The sequence below is a fragment of the Lissotriton helveticus genome, chromosome 12 (genome assembly GCF_964261635.1).
Source record: "Lissotriton helveticus chromosome 12, aLisHel1.1, whole genome shotgun sequence".
Lineage (NCBI taxonomy): Eukaryota > Metazoa > Chordata > Amphibia > Caudata > Salamandridae > Lissotriton > Lissotriton helveticus.
In genome coordinates this window covers 310,615,444-310,630,230 of record NC_136073.1, presented here as the reverse complement: position 1 = coordinate 310,630,230, position 14,787 = coordinate 310,615,444, and the positions used below count along the sequence as shown (strand labels likewise).

At 48.2% G+C, this 14,787-nt stretch overlaps 1 protein-coding gene across 1 annotated transcript in view; it reads right to left on the bottom strand.

Moving 5' to 3' along the window:
* Positions 1-14,787, bottom strand: part of GCSH (glycine cleavage system protein H) — a 122,031-nt gene that overhangs the window by 12,348 nt on the left and 94,896 nt on the right. The window contains exon 3 of the mRNA XM_078670465.1: positions 8,340-8,403. Within this exon, the coding sequence (XP_078526591.1) occupies positions 8,340-8,403 (64 nt within the window). The remainder of the gene's footprint in view (positions 1-8,339; positions 8,404-14,787) is intronic.

Below are 14,787 nucleotides of genomic sequence, written 5' to 3'. Positions count from 1 at the left end.
TGGAGTGCCCCACATGGCGAAGACGTCGCCTAGCACCTCGTCGTTTATGACCCACTCGTGGTTTTCCTGAAGCAGTCTGCTGAAGGCGTCCGCTTGAACATTCTGCACACCGGGCAGATGAGTCGCCGTTATTGTCAGTCCTCTGGCCAGCAGCCAGTGCCAGATCGCCTGCGCTTCCTGCGACAGTGTGTGCGATGTTGAGCCCCCTGCTTGTTGAGGTAATACATCGTGGTCGTATTGTCCGTTTGTACAAGCAAGGAGTCGGTCTGGAAGGACGGATGAAAGGCCTTCAGCGCCAAGTGAACCGCTCTGAGTTCCAGGAAATTGATGTGATACGTGGACTATGCTGGAGACCACGTTCCCTGGATCTGTAGATGGTCTGAATGCGCTCCCCAACCCTGGAGAGACGCATCCGTCACAATAGTCTGAGTCGGGATTTCCTTGTGGAAAGGCACCCCTCTGAGTAGATTCTCTGCCGAGCACCACCATCTCAGGGACTGCTGGGCATGAAGAGACAACTGGATCCTGTTGTCCCAGCACCCTTTCCTCTGGTCCCATCGATCCTCCAAGCATTCAGTCAGTGGCCTCATGTGCAGGCGCGCATGTGGGGTGAGGAAGATACAAGAGGCCATCGAGGCCAGTAGAGAAGACACCGTCCTCACTGTTGTAGATGGAGCAGCTATGAGAGCCTGAGCCTTCCGAAGGAGTGATAAGCGTCTCTCCTCCGAAGGAGACACGCTTGCTGACAGCGTATTGATGGAGGCTCCCAAGTACTGCAGGCACTGGACCGGAGTCGGAACAGACTTGGACATATTTATGTGCAACTCCAGCCGATTCAGAAGGACGGCCGTCCTGTTGAAGTGCAATAGTGCTTCCTGGAAGGTGGAGGCTTTGATCAACCAGTCGTTCAGGTATGGGTAGACAAACACCTTGTTCTTGCGCAGGTGCGCTGCCACAACTGCCATGCACTTTGAAAATGTCCTGGGTGCAGACTTCAGCCCAAACGGTAGTAAGGTGTACTGATAGTGATTGGCGCCGACAAGGAAGCGCAGGAACTTCCGGTGTTTCCGTGCAATGGGCACATGGAAGTACGTATCTTGCAGATCTATCGCACAAAGCCAGTCTCCCCTTTGCAGCTGAGGGTAAATCTGGTGCAAAGACAGCATGCAAAACTTTTCCCTGCAAATCCACTTGTTTGCTTGCCGCAAGGCCCTTTCCCCTTTGAGACAGAGGGACGTCTTCTATTGCCCTTTTTCTTAACAGGGTGTCGGCCTCCGCCTGGAGCTCACGCAGCTGGAACTGCGAGCCCACCGGTGGAACAGCTGGAGGCGGACTGGTGAACCGAAGACTGTATCCATTGCAAACAATATTCAGCACCCACTTGTCTTGAGCAATGTTTCTCCACTCTGCCAGGTAATGTTGGATGCTTCCCCCCACCGGAGCGGGTAACGGATGGGGGGGAAGAAGCACCTCAGGGCCTAGACCCAGCCGGGCTTTTGGTCGCGGATGATGACTGCTGACCACCTCGGCCCCTCTGGCACTTTTGGAACGGGCGCCGCTGGAACTGTTGTTGCTGCTGCTGTTGTCCAGCCTGCCGACCTTGCCCTCTACCTTGCGCCCCGTACCGTCTCTGGAACGGGCGGAAGGTCTTCTTCTGTTCCTTCGGCTTTTCCAACCCGACCGCCATCAAGGTCTCAGCCTCCGCCTTCATGCGGGCCATGTCCTCGTCCGCATGTTTTCCAAACAGTGTCTCGCCAGAGAAAGGTAGATTGGCAACCCTCTGCTGCGCCTTGGGCTTCAAGGACGTCAGACGCAGCACCTCAGGTTGACCCCATGACAGTACCTGTGGGCTGCCAGGAGGTAGGAGTCCGCAGCAGATCTGATCACTTGGTTGGAGACCACGAGTCCTTCATTCATGATCTCTTGGAAATCCTCCCTGTTGTCCCGGGGAAGGAGTTCCACGAACCGTGTGAGGGACTCCCATAGGGACCGATCATAACGTCACAACAAGGCTGAGGCACTAGCAGCCTTCATAGCCGTGGCGGCCGACCCGCAGACCTTCCTGCCCGCTGAATCCATCCAGCGGCTCCCTTTGTCAGGAGGCACTGTCGATGACAGGGTGGTGGCGTGTTGTTTCCTCGCCGCCGTCACAATCACTGAGTCCGGTGCAGGGTCCAAGCGCAGAAACGCTGGGTCCGAGTCGGGGGCCCGATATTTCCTTTGGAGCCTCGAGGGCGCTGACCTCATCACCGCAGGGCTGAGGAAGAGCTTCATGGCGGGTTCCACCAACCCTGGCACCAACGGCAACAAAGGGCTAGACAACTACTTCTTGTGCAGTGTCTCGAATATGACTGACGTCGAGGGTGTGGGCACCGTGAGTGTGATGCCCACCTTCGCTGGTCCTCGCAGCAATACCTCCTGGAATGAGACAATGTCGTCTATCACACCCTCGTCCAAGGGGAGTCAGACAGGGTCGGTGAATAGTCCCTGGCACTAGACGAATCCGTGTGGCGGGATCTAGACCTGTCCCTGCTATGGCGCCGTCTGGATTGTGTAGACGAGCGATGGCGACTCCTGGACCTCTCTCTCCGTCCGGAGCGAGATCTCGATCTCCGCGGCCTCGGCCGGACCGCGGGCCGGACAGGAGGGCGCTGTGGAGGCCTGACCGAGAGCCTAGGTTGAGAGAGCCCCGTAGGCGGCGTCGGCAAATGCAGCGAGACTGACCTTGGCGGAGCCGGTGGAGGAGGCAGAGTAGGTCGATGAGGCGGCACCGGTGGTGGTGGAGGCGTAGGGGGTGGAGGCAGTGGAGGAGGTGTCTGGGTACGTGGAGGCGGACCCCTTGGTAACGGAGGCGGTGTAGGCAACCTCGGATGGGAGGATGAGTAGACTTGAGAGTACTCCAAGCCCGGACTCTTCCCCACTCTCCTTCTCTGCCTCTTCTGACCAGAAGGTGGTGATCTCGAGGCCCTATCCCTCGTTGACGAGCGACGTCGCGACCGTGGGCTCGCTGAAGTAGAGGACACCGTCCTGGTCCTAGAGCGTCTAGGCTTCTTCATCGACGCTGAACGTCCTTTCAACGTCGATGAGCGCCTCCTGGACGTCGACGAGCACCTGCTCGGCGTCGATGCTCGTCGCTTCGATGTCGACGGTCGGTGCCTCGACGTCTATCTCAGCGTCGATGACTTCCGTCTCGACGCTGATCTTCGTCTCGACGTCATTGAATTACGTGTCGATGGTGACTGGCGGTGTCGCCTCGGCGGCGAGCGCCGGCGACTTGACCCCTCACGAAGTCGATGTGGGCACGACGACGAATCAGTCCTCGACGTCGACCTCGTCGGAGGTCTCGACGTCAGTCCCCTCGACGTCCATCGTCGACAGCGCTTCGACCCAGAGCCCTGGGGAGACGGGGAACAGACTGTGGTCATTCCTTTCGACGCCGACGTCGAGGCTATCGACGACGGAGACCGTGGCGTTTTCTGGCCTTTTCCTTCCTGGGGAGCCCCCCCAAAGGCCTGCGCACGGGCAGAGGAAGGAGCCCCTTCATGCCCAGACCCACCTTGTCCTTGCTGCCTTCTCTGCTCCAAGCCTTGGAGCCTGGTCTTCTCCCTGTCCTTCAGGGTCCTTTTAGGGAACTGGAGGCAAATATCACACTCCTCAGGAACATGGAAAGGCAGGCACAGGATACAAACCCTGTGAGGATCAGATTTTGCCTTTTTCCTGGAGCACTCAGGACATTTATCAAATAAGGCAGGCATATTTGATAAAAGAGTAGCAAAAAACACCAGAAAAACTCCAGCAAAGATAAGAAAAGGCAAAAACAGTTCGAGTGAACACACTCTAACACTTTAAAAGTGCACAAATTGTAGAAATAAACCCAAAAAAGGGAGAGCTTAATGCTCCAGGGTCCTGCTAGCAGGAGCCGGAAAAAAGAACTGAAAGTGGAGGGAGTTGCTGTGCATTCTGGGATACCAGGAGAGTTCGGCACGGTATCCCTTTTTAAGCCACATAATTGCAGCCTATGGGGGCTTGTCTTTCCTGTCCTTCCTCTCTATCATTCCAAAGATTTGGTGAAGGGGGGGGGGGGGGGGGGGAAGTGTTTTTCATGGTGAAACCTGGCAGACAGGTTTAAATGTGATATTGGTGGAATATCCTTTGCATTTCTAGTTGAAGTACTGGACAGTGTAGCCTTGCAGATATAGGCTGCATTATCTGTCTTTAATTCTCTCTTAAGTGTCTATGCGCTGCTGCAAAGAAGACAGCTTAAGAGATTATTTTTTATTGCTCCGGGGTCCCCGCACATGAGCGGGACTATTCACTAGATTACACAGAGATCCCCTACTACAGAAGCCAGGTTCTAGAGTAAATTCCAGGTCACCTGCCTCCTCCATTTCCTCTTCCCAGTCTGGGTTTAACTCGCACTGGGCTGCAAGAGGGTCCTCAGACCCTTCGCAGTCCTACCCGTCCTTCACAACCTGCTGGGCAGTCAGAAAAGGAAGTGGATGGAGAAGGGGGTAGAAATCACCCATCGGCGTCGGGATCTATCGACACCGGTCCAGCCCCCTCCCCACGTCTGGGTGGAAGCCGGGGATGGCGCCGGTCGGGGAGCCAGCCAACGCCGGCAGCAGCGCCGTCAACGGAGGTCGTACCAGACCAACAGACATCGGCTGGGATCCAAGCACGGATCCATGGGGGTCTCTCGACGTCGAGACCGGCGTCGTCGTTGACGCCGGGCCGGAGCCGACGACGAAAAGCGAGGAGCCCCAGTCCGACCCGTGGGGCCCGACGGGCCAAAGACAGATAGGCCTGGAAAGGGCGGGTAGGCCACCCACACCCCCAGCCCTGTTGTGCGACAGGCTAGGGGAAGGCAAAGAGCCACATCGCTTCTTCGAATTTTTGTGCTTTGCCTTACCTGACTCAGAGTGTGAAGTTTTCGGAGACAGGGTCTGGCATTCGGGGCACGACTCGGAGTCGCGGCCGTGCCCCAGACAGTAGAGACACTCACAGTGCGGGTCCGTCACAGACATCATGCGGGGACAAGCCCCGCAAGATTTAAAACCGGGCATCTCTATACACCAGGAGTCAAAGCCTCAAAAAAAGAACAGACAAAAGTCCCCAAAAAGTCAGTCAAAAATTGACTGGGGGTACCGCCCTCTCCGGATCTGCGCTTGCTGGTGCGGAAAAAGAAAGAACTGACATCAGCGCGCGTCTAAGTAGCTCCAGCGACATCATCTTAGCGACTACGACGTCAACGACGTACGCGGAGCCATGGGTCGACACCTACCGATGCACAGGGGTACTGCTGACGAAAGCTTCCTGGATCCGGTCTGACACCTGGGGGTTATTCTAAGGTAAGGAATCTATCACTAACGTGTTTCTTTCAGATTCTAAGAATTGTTTGGGGGGGGTTTGCAAAAGTGGGTGTCTTCAGAGTGTTTTCATTTGACCTTCCTCAGTGTCCCTGAGTTTTCAGCTGAAACTGAATCCTGCATCTGCAAGTCTGGTGTAGTGCTCCAATGGTTTTGTTTTGCCTACCCTAGCAGTGGACAAGCCTGAGAGCAAATTTCTTGTGGACTGGGGTATGCTGTGTCCGTAACAGACATTGCCTAAAGTACCCTCACACGGCTAAATGGAGGCCCACTTCTGTTGGCAGATACTAGTGTTAGACACAAATGATTTTAACCACACCTCTGGGAGACAAAACATACACTAACCTCCTGAAAAATATGCACAGCTCTCATAAATAGAGTCCTTTGGTAACCCATGTAAACGTGTGGTGAGCTACGACATGCAGCCTGTGTGGTGAGCATGATTGGTTTACAAGTTACATGGCAAGGTACACGTGCTTCATGAGTGATGTCCTTCAATATGACACAGAAGCAGGCGATGGGGTTTCACTGCCTTCTAGTTTTCATGTAGCTTTCCAATGCACAGCTCTGTATCCCATCTAAGAATATTTGTGGATTCAACATTCAAGCCCACTGCACGCCTGAGCCTATTGGCAAATAAGGCTCTGACCAAAACCATTCTGCCTGGAGCAGATGAGCTTTTCCCTTCTTGGATTTACTGGCAGGTTATCCACTGCTAGCCAACCTTGAGACCATATGTACTCAACCTGAAGCCTCCTAAGCAAAAAAAGTCTCCGGAAGTCACATGGTCCACACGGTATGTATATGTATATGTATATGTATATATATATATATATATATATATATATATATATATATATATATATATATATATATATATATATATATATATATATATATATATATATATATATATATATATATATATATATATATATATATATATATATATATATATATATATATATATATATATATATATATATATATATATAATATATATATATATATATATATATATATATATATATATATATATATATATATATATATATATATATATATATATATAAGCTCCAAAATCCCAGGAAAATCAATCCTAAAGGAAGGTAGCACACTCAGGGGAGGTTTCACAAAAGATTTAATCAGGAAACCAACAGCAACGACGCGTTTCGCCTTAGGGCTTCGTCAAGTTGTGCCTTAGGGCTTCGTCAAGTTAGGCACAACTTGACGAAGCCCTAAGGCGAAACGCATCGTTGCTGTTGGTTTCCTGATTAAATCTTTTGTGAAACCTCCCCTGAGTGTGCTACCTTCCTTTAGGATTGATTTTCCTGGGATTTTGGAGCTCATTTGTAACTCGGGTACACCCCCGATTTGGCGTGCACCCACTCGTGTGTGCAACTGGCTGGTGTTTGAAATATATATATATATATATATATATATATATATATATATATATATATATATATCCTGTAATCATTTGATACCTGCTCTCAATTTTTTGCAAGAAAGCGTGGAAAACGTTGTGTGCTTCAATGGCCCTGGAATACAGGCACACTTTTGGATTGCTATGGATGCATGTCTGTCCAAATTAACTAGATTACATCAGACATTCTAGGAGAAGACCATATTAATACCCTTCTAGCACGAGAAGGACACTAATGTTTTTTTTTCCTTTCACCTAAATGGGCCAGATCTGTGCTCCTTGTACGTTTCACAGATACTGCTGTCTAAATATACATTATGACCCTGCCTTTAAAGACCAGTTCCCCAGTTACTAATGGGAACCTGTGAGTCAAGTGGGTGCACCAAGTCCTGTCTGTGTCCCCACCGACAAACTTCTCAATCATGCTACACCACTTGAGAAATACAGGTTCCTAAGTTGTTGGACCCCTCCCAGAGAAACCGCTGTTGCTGCTAAGTCCATACCCTGCCATTGTAGTGTATGATCTTGAACACTGACAAGGGAGACAAGCTGGAGCGGAATCTAACCCCACCCGCCCACCTCCCAAATGTATTTGGTGCCCCAAGCACGTTGTACTGACCACTCCATACCTTGGACTCACTTCTGTATTACAACATTGGAAGTTTAAAAAACAGTTCTTGGGAATCTGACCTTTGCCTTTTTGTGGGCTGGAAACCCCAATTTTCTTTTGGAAGGGAGCTTTTTGAGTGTACACATTTTTGCAGATTCACATATGTTTACGCACATCACTTTATAATTAGGGGCGCAGAGAAACCATGGCAAAGAGAAAATGTGTCACAGCAGATCTGATGAGCAGATAGCAGTCTGTCGGAACGGCGAAACTAGTTTAAGACAACTGAGAAGTTGCGATTTGCCCCCTTTAGGAGAACGCTGTCCATGGTAGACTACTCTGTTACTTCGACCGTAGCGTCTTTTAGCTATACACAACACTAGCTTGTTGGCTTTATTGATCATTTTAATTGAACTTCATTGCCTATTTATTTGTGGAGAAAGACAAAAAAAAGCAATAGCTTAGCTGGACGCTTAGCCTGTTGTGTGCACATACAGTCTCATACAGTATCGGAGTTCCAAACCTACTACTATAGCTAGTAGTAATACCTCCTGCCTAAACTCAAATAGCTTTATGGAGTCAACAGTAAAAATGGGGTAACTTTACTTGCTAAACTCTGCTAGTATGGGGCATTTTAACGTTGGCATTTTTTTCTTTTTAAAGAAAGTTTGTGCCATGTACATCTTTTGGACCTCTGGTAGATACAACTTTAAATGATGTCAAGTCACTGTGGTTGGTACATTGAACTGGACAACGAGAATAAAACGGCAAGTCTCTTCCCTTAAAGAAAACAAACATAAGCTATGAAATAACAGTATGCCTGTTACACTGCTAGATTTTTATGGCATACAACCCCAGCTGCTAATCAATTTACCAGTTCTACAGTGTACAAGTACACCAGAATAAAAAATGTTTATAGCCGGTCTTAAACACTTACCCTGTTTATTCAATTTTGTTCCTACTTCAGGAAGGCCACAGTACACCACATCTCCCAATTTTTCCTGAAACGAAAAAGTAGAAGGAAAAAAAAAAAAAGTTGTCAAGCTGTGGGCCAGTTCATTTGTCAACAAGATAAAGAAATGTACAGCCTGCGTGACTTTCCTACATTTTACGAAAACGACATTTCCTTATAGCAAGCCCTAGTTTTCCATCGAGGGTATATTTTTCAGCTCATAAACATTAGAAACTTGGGTCCATGCTTAAGACGCTGTCTGTTGTCCTTGCCCCGCGCCGAAATACGATACGATAATAAGAAATTCTATTAACAGTACTGTCCCATCGACTCTTGCCGGTAAAACTGTCTTTCTACCTGAATTCACGGAGAAGAGGGTAAGGTGCTTATGAACTCAACATTAGAGAGAAAGACCTCTGTAACAGGGGTCGTCTCCAACTATTAAGATATATTAATTAAATGAAACTATTTATATCCACCTATATTCCACATAAATTTGGAGGACACGATTATGACTACTGTCAGGGTTTAAGAATATCACAGTGATATCAGCAGAATGATTTGTATGTAAATGTAAATGTATTTCGATTTATATAGTGCACTAATCACCCAGGGGTCTCAAGGCGCTTGCTTAGGGAACCCGTCCTGGTATTCCCCTGTGAGATACCCCGGCAGGGTATTCACAAGGTGAAAGCCAGGCATCCCGCCGCGAGGGGCCGTAGTGGAGATAAAGCAAGCTATTGCCCAGAGTCGCAGAGTGTGACCCCGTGAGTCGAGTAGGCACCGGAGCGAGAATTGTCAAGTCCGTGGAATTTTTGAGCCCGAGACCCGCCGGGGCGGGGAATCGAAACCTGGTCCACGGCTGATCTCAGCTTCCGGGTCTGCCGCCTCTAACCACTGAGCCACGCTTCTCCACAATATATGTATGTCAACATTTTCATCCATGTCGTTATTAAGATTAGAAAAAAAACTTTGTACATGCCTAACCAGTCAGGTTTTTTTTCTTGTAAGGTGTATACATGCAAATAAAAACGAAATCAAAGAATACATAATTACACTTGAACTACTAATGGTACAGTTCTCTAATCATGAAGCGATTCATAACAAATATCCCATCTGAGATCTTATACGTTACAATATGAACCTAACCCAGTAGACTATTGTCTAGCCCTACACCATTGCACTTTCATAGCTAATTCAAAGGTCAACAGGATGGAGAACTAGTAGTGCACATTACTCTCCTCTCCCACCATGGAATTTTCTTAGGGTACAGTCAAAGACAAAAAAAAATCAGAGATATTTAATCAGATAGAATAATGACTTATCCCACCACTGCGTTTGTCGTAGCATCAGAATCATTACTTCGAAGTGGATTCTTTAGAAACCTCAGAAATTCCTATGTTTTTTCTGAAAGCAGCAATGGCCGTTTTGCTCCGACAATGGTAACTAAAGAATTACTGAAATCCGGGAAAAAAAGAATTCCTAGGAAGGGTTTTTATGACACTATACACAGCTAAGTGTACTTTTTTAGACTGAAGGTGCAAATCAATCATCATGCCAATAAATAAACAAGCATTGGCAAAGTCAATATGGCTTGCTTATAAGCGAGCTAATGTCTTTGGCATTTGGGTGGGGGTGGTGAACGGGAGGGCGGTTTGTCGGTGAATGGGAGGGAGATTGGGGGTAGGTAACAGGGCGTGGTTCTCCCTGCGCCTACAAAACAAGCATTTGACATGCAATAGGTCTCGCAATGTTGAAAGTTAGAGCAATTGGTGTAGTTACTCTACTTAAGAAATGGACGCCGTACCTTCAGAAGCGTTGCTTGTGCATGGTCAGCTGAAATTAGAGCTGATCTGCCCTCCCTTTACTGTGTTGCCCCTGCTTCCCGCCGGGCCAAACATTTATTTTGTTATAGGACTGCAACAGGCAACAGTGCGCCTGCGCCGGGTGTGTAATGCACAAGCACCTACCAAGGGGACTGGTGTTGTGTACTGGCCAGTGTGAGTAAGAACCCAAACCGCCCAAAAAAACAAACAGGCAAGACAGCATTGTGGGTAGTGCTCCTGCTGCTGAGACTTATGAGAAACCCCCTGGTGAATGGTCTGAAAGTGTCAGGCCCCTATATCACTATATTCTTTTTCTGAGATTGATACACTGGACTTTTAGGCTGTTGAATAATACCTGCTACATGTTGCACGTATATTGCCTTTTAATTTAGCGCACCTGGACAAGGGCAGCTGAGAAGATAACATAACAACAGCCCCATCTTTTGAGTGAACGTATTGTAAAATGTAGCAAGTTATTCCAGCCATCTCCAAGTGGATTTGGGGGGCACATTTAATAAGTTTGTAGGAGAAAATCTCGTGTTCCTTAAGGGCAGTTTGCCAGACTGGACAGCCCATGCTCCACTTCGAAAAGCAGCTCTCGCTGGCCCTCTGCAAAGGGGGTTTCTCCTGCGTCTTGCAGTGCCAATCTAGCCTTGCACCTGGAGAATGTTGCCTTTGCAAGCACATTAGATACGTGCTGACTGACGAGACACCGCTCAGGAGTTTACCAATATTTCACAGGCACTGTTTCGTGCCTGCGGTACGAACTGCTAGGTCCTTCCTCAGAGGACACAACTTTGTCCTTGGAGGACGTGATCCTACAAGAAAGAAGATAGCGTTTGCTGAAGTGCTGAAAATGCGAAATATTCATGCCTGCTGCACTACAGCAGAGATCCCCTTCAGCAGGAAAGATTCCTGGCTGCTGTGCTGAGGAAGAGCTGGAGCAGCCGGAAGTAAATTAAAACCACTAGTAGTGATTGTGTGTGTGAGGGCTTTGGTGTCTGGAATTGAGTTTGAGTATGTGCGGTGGGGTGTGCGCTCATTTGTGTGCTTAGGCGTCTACAGGATGTTTGTGTGCGTTTCCTTAGGTGTCTTTGTGGGGAGTCGTGCGTGTTTGGAAGTTTATGGGATGTTCGCATGTGTTTGTGCGAATGCTTGCTACGGTGTCTAGATAGGGAGATCGTGTGAATGTGTTTATTTAGGAAGCGTGTGTGTTTATTTAGGGAGCGTGTGCATGTCTGCTTGAGTTTCTATTTAGCGAGTTAATGGTGATTGTATGCATAGTTCCGTGTTCTTTGTGTGAGCGTGTAAGAGTACTAGTGTGAAAACTGTGACTGTGGGTAGATGGGTGCTGGTGTGTGTGTTCGTAACAAGATGTGCCTAAGTGTATAGGTTGTCAGTGGGAGTTTATTGGGGTTGTGTGTGTAGTGTTTCCTTTTTGTCAGGGGCATGTGTGTAAGTATGCTTGTATGTGTGTAAGGCTGCGGTTAAGGAGGTAGCGCCTCACAGTGATCACTAACAGGTACATTAAGGAAGGCGGTAGCTCCTCAGTCATCACTGACAGACACATTAAGGATTGAGGCGCAAAAGCAGCGCACTCAGTGATGGGCATTGAGACATTTAGGGAGTCATTAGGTTAGCGGGCGGATCGCCACTGCCCGTATGGCGGTGGCGATCCGCCCGGCTAGAATTTACACCCCGCCATATTACCATGGCCGGGGGGGAAAGACCGTCCTCCGGTTTTCCGCCTGGCCGAAGAGTCGATCGGGCAGAAAAGCAGCTAACATGGTGGGGGTGTCTGGGAGACACTGCCATCCATATTAGCATTGCAGCGGGGACATGGCTCGTTGCCACCACAAAAAGGCAGGCGTTTTTCGTCATTGGGGCCAGGGATTCTGGGGGGTGGAGGGTTGCACCTGGGGCTACCTATGGTACTCCCCTGCAGTTCCATGCACAACATGGCAGGCACCGCGTGGTGCATGCCACGTTGTGCATGGAAGTGCACAACATGCCTTCTTGGCATTGTGGCAGGCGGTGCTGAGAGCACCGCCCGCCGCAATGGCAAGAATGCAGGATGCGCCCACCAGTGTAGCGGGCGCATCCTAATGTCACGAACGGGACCCCGCACCAATGGCGGGCGGTACCATTCCACGAAAGTCCGCCCGCCATCCTAATGACCCCTTAGTCTTGAATGGAGGCTTACAGTCAAAACCCTACAGTAGAAATAAGATAACGCAATATGTCATTACCAAAGTAATAAAAAATACATTCATCATAGGTACGAAGCAGCAAAATACTAATAACAGTCGAATACAGACTAGCAGCATTTCTACAGTAAACACTCCAAATGCATACCAAGTTCACACTGTGCATAGGTAATGTTTTCTAAATATAATAAAACACTTAACTACAAAGCACATGGAGTTAAAGTAACTGCAAAATGGACCATATGTACCAACATGACAACTTCTATATAACTCATCGGGAACCCCTAGCTTTACAGGCGAGAAGGGGGAAAACCGTGCGGTAGGTGAAACCGAACTCTACCAAATGAGGGCGCAGAACACGCTAAGTGCACAGGACCCAAAAATGCCCAGGGAGGTGACAATTTACTGCAGCCCTTTAAACATCCCTCCTGCCGATATGGCTTCATTGACAGAAGCTGGAAGGCCAGCAAGTTTTACCTGAGCGGTCCAGAAGGCTCTGTGCATCTGCTCTGCTTAACAGTATTTAAGTTAGTTTCCTGGCAGGCTCCCCTACGCCCACCGCGAGGAAGTACATTAAATACTTTGTTGCTTAATACCAGACAGGGTAACTGTAATGTTTTTACTTTGTCGCCAGACTCAAAGGGTGCTGCCTGCTAATGAACAGAAGAAAACATGTAAAACACAGAAAGGCAGGACCTTTAGCACCAACTGCAAGCTAATTAAACCAGTTGGGCAAGCTGCGCAGAAGAAAACAAAGGCGCCCTGCAGCGAATTTCATTGAAAAGACATACACACCAAACATACAAATGTGTGATGACGGGTATAAAAAGTGACCCCTGACCATGATTCATGCTCTCTTTACCATTTTATTTATTTATTTTTTATTTTGAAGGTTTTTATAGAGCGAGAACAAGATCCTTGCGGATATTAGAGCGCTTTACAGTGATCAAAGCTGATTATACATAATGAATAGCATGACACATTATATATGCAGTAATATGAGGGAAAGAACAAGCATGGGATATAAATACGAATACACAGGAAAAGTCGTAAGGTAGAGAAGCATGGGAGAACAGGACAAAAAACACAGTAAAGTCGTCGAAGAACATAACAGGAGCGTCTCGATTGAATAAAGTCCCGGGCAGGGTAAAGTAGTCAAGTAAATTTGTGCCATTAGAATCGCTTTTACTTCCTTTTTGAAAGAGACGGTAGAGGAATTCTGTCTGGTTTCTGGGGGAAGAGTTTTCCAAATCCTAGGCGCCAACCCGGAGAAGGTTTGTTTATATGTTTTCATTTTATTGAATCTTTGAGGTTTCAAAAAAGTAAGTTGTCTGCACCTCTAGAGGACCTTGAGCCACCAGATATTGTCAATTTCTGTGCGAGGTGATAGGTGCCTTGTGGTGTAAGGCCTTATGTGTCATGCAAGCTATTTTTAGATGAATTCTTGCTTCAACCGGGAGCTAGTTCAGGGATTTTAAATCAGGGGAGATGTGGGAACTTCTTTTCAAGCCAGTGAGGAGTCTTGCTGCAGAGTTTAATGAGGCTCTAAGGGGAGCAGTAATCGCTTATGAAAGGCCGCATAAAGAGACACTTCCATATTCCACACAAAGGGATAACTAGAGCACCATAAGGATTTAGCCTGAGCCAAGCAACGCTCCCACCTGTGCCCACTGTGGCACACTCAAGCCAAAGCATTCCCAAGGAGCCATAAACGAACAAGCAACCATCCTTTCTCCCATGTATACCAACTCAGCTCACTAATCTTAAAATTGATCCCAATAAAGGAAGGCCCCCACTATACTTCTGATATGTAAATTGCCTGAGCTGAGATACATTTTTCACAACAGATGGCACCAAATTGGTTGTCCTTACCTCAATGGATTCCTATACAGTTGCATGCAAATAAGTAATTGTGGTTGTCTTATAGGAAAAACAAATTGGCTCACAAATATGTATTTTGTTTTTCAAACATACCACATCCCCCTACAAGCTCCATAAGGATTTAGCCTGAGCCATATCATGGTTCCACTTGTGCCCACTGTGCCACGTTCCTGGAAACTGCCTCAGAGCTGCTACTAAGGGTTCTTGAGGCCTCCCTTCGACCCTTGACCCTGTTTGCAGGTTAGGCCGCCTGTGTGTGCCTGCCTCTGTGCCCACTGCCGCCGCTCCGTAAGTTTGCCTCCCCACCTTCCCTGCGTGTATTCTTCTGCATTGCACTATATCCTTTGTGTTGACTTGTTGACTGTTTTGTGCCCTTTTAAATTACTCTGTTGCCCCTTTGCTAACTGTTCGTGCCGCTAGCACGCCAAAGACAAGGCAAGTCCGTCCGCGCCTGTCCGCGCCTAGACTGCGCCCAGCGCCAGAACACCTGGCCCCTGTGAACGCCACAATGACCGTGTA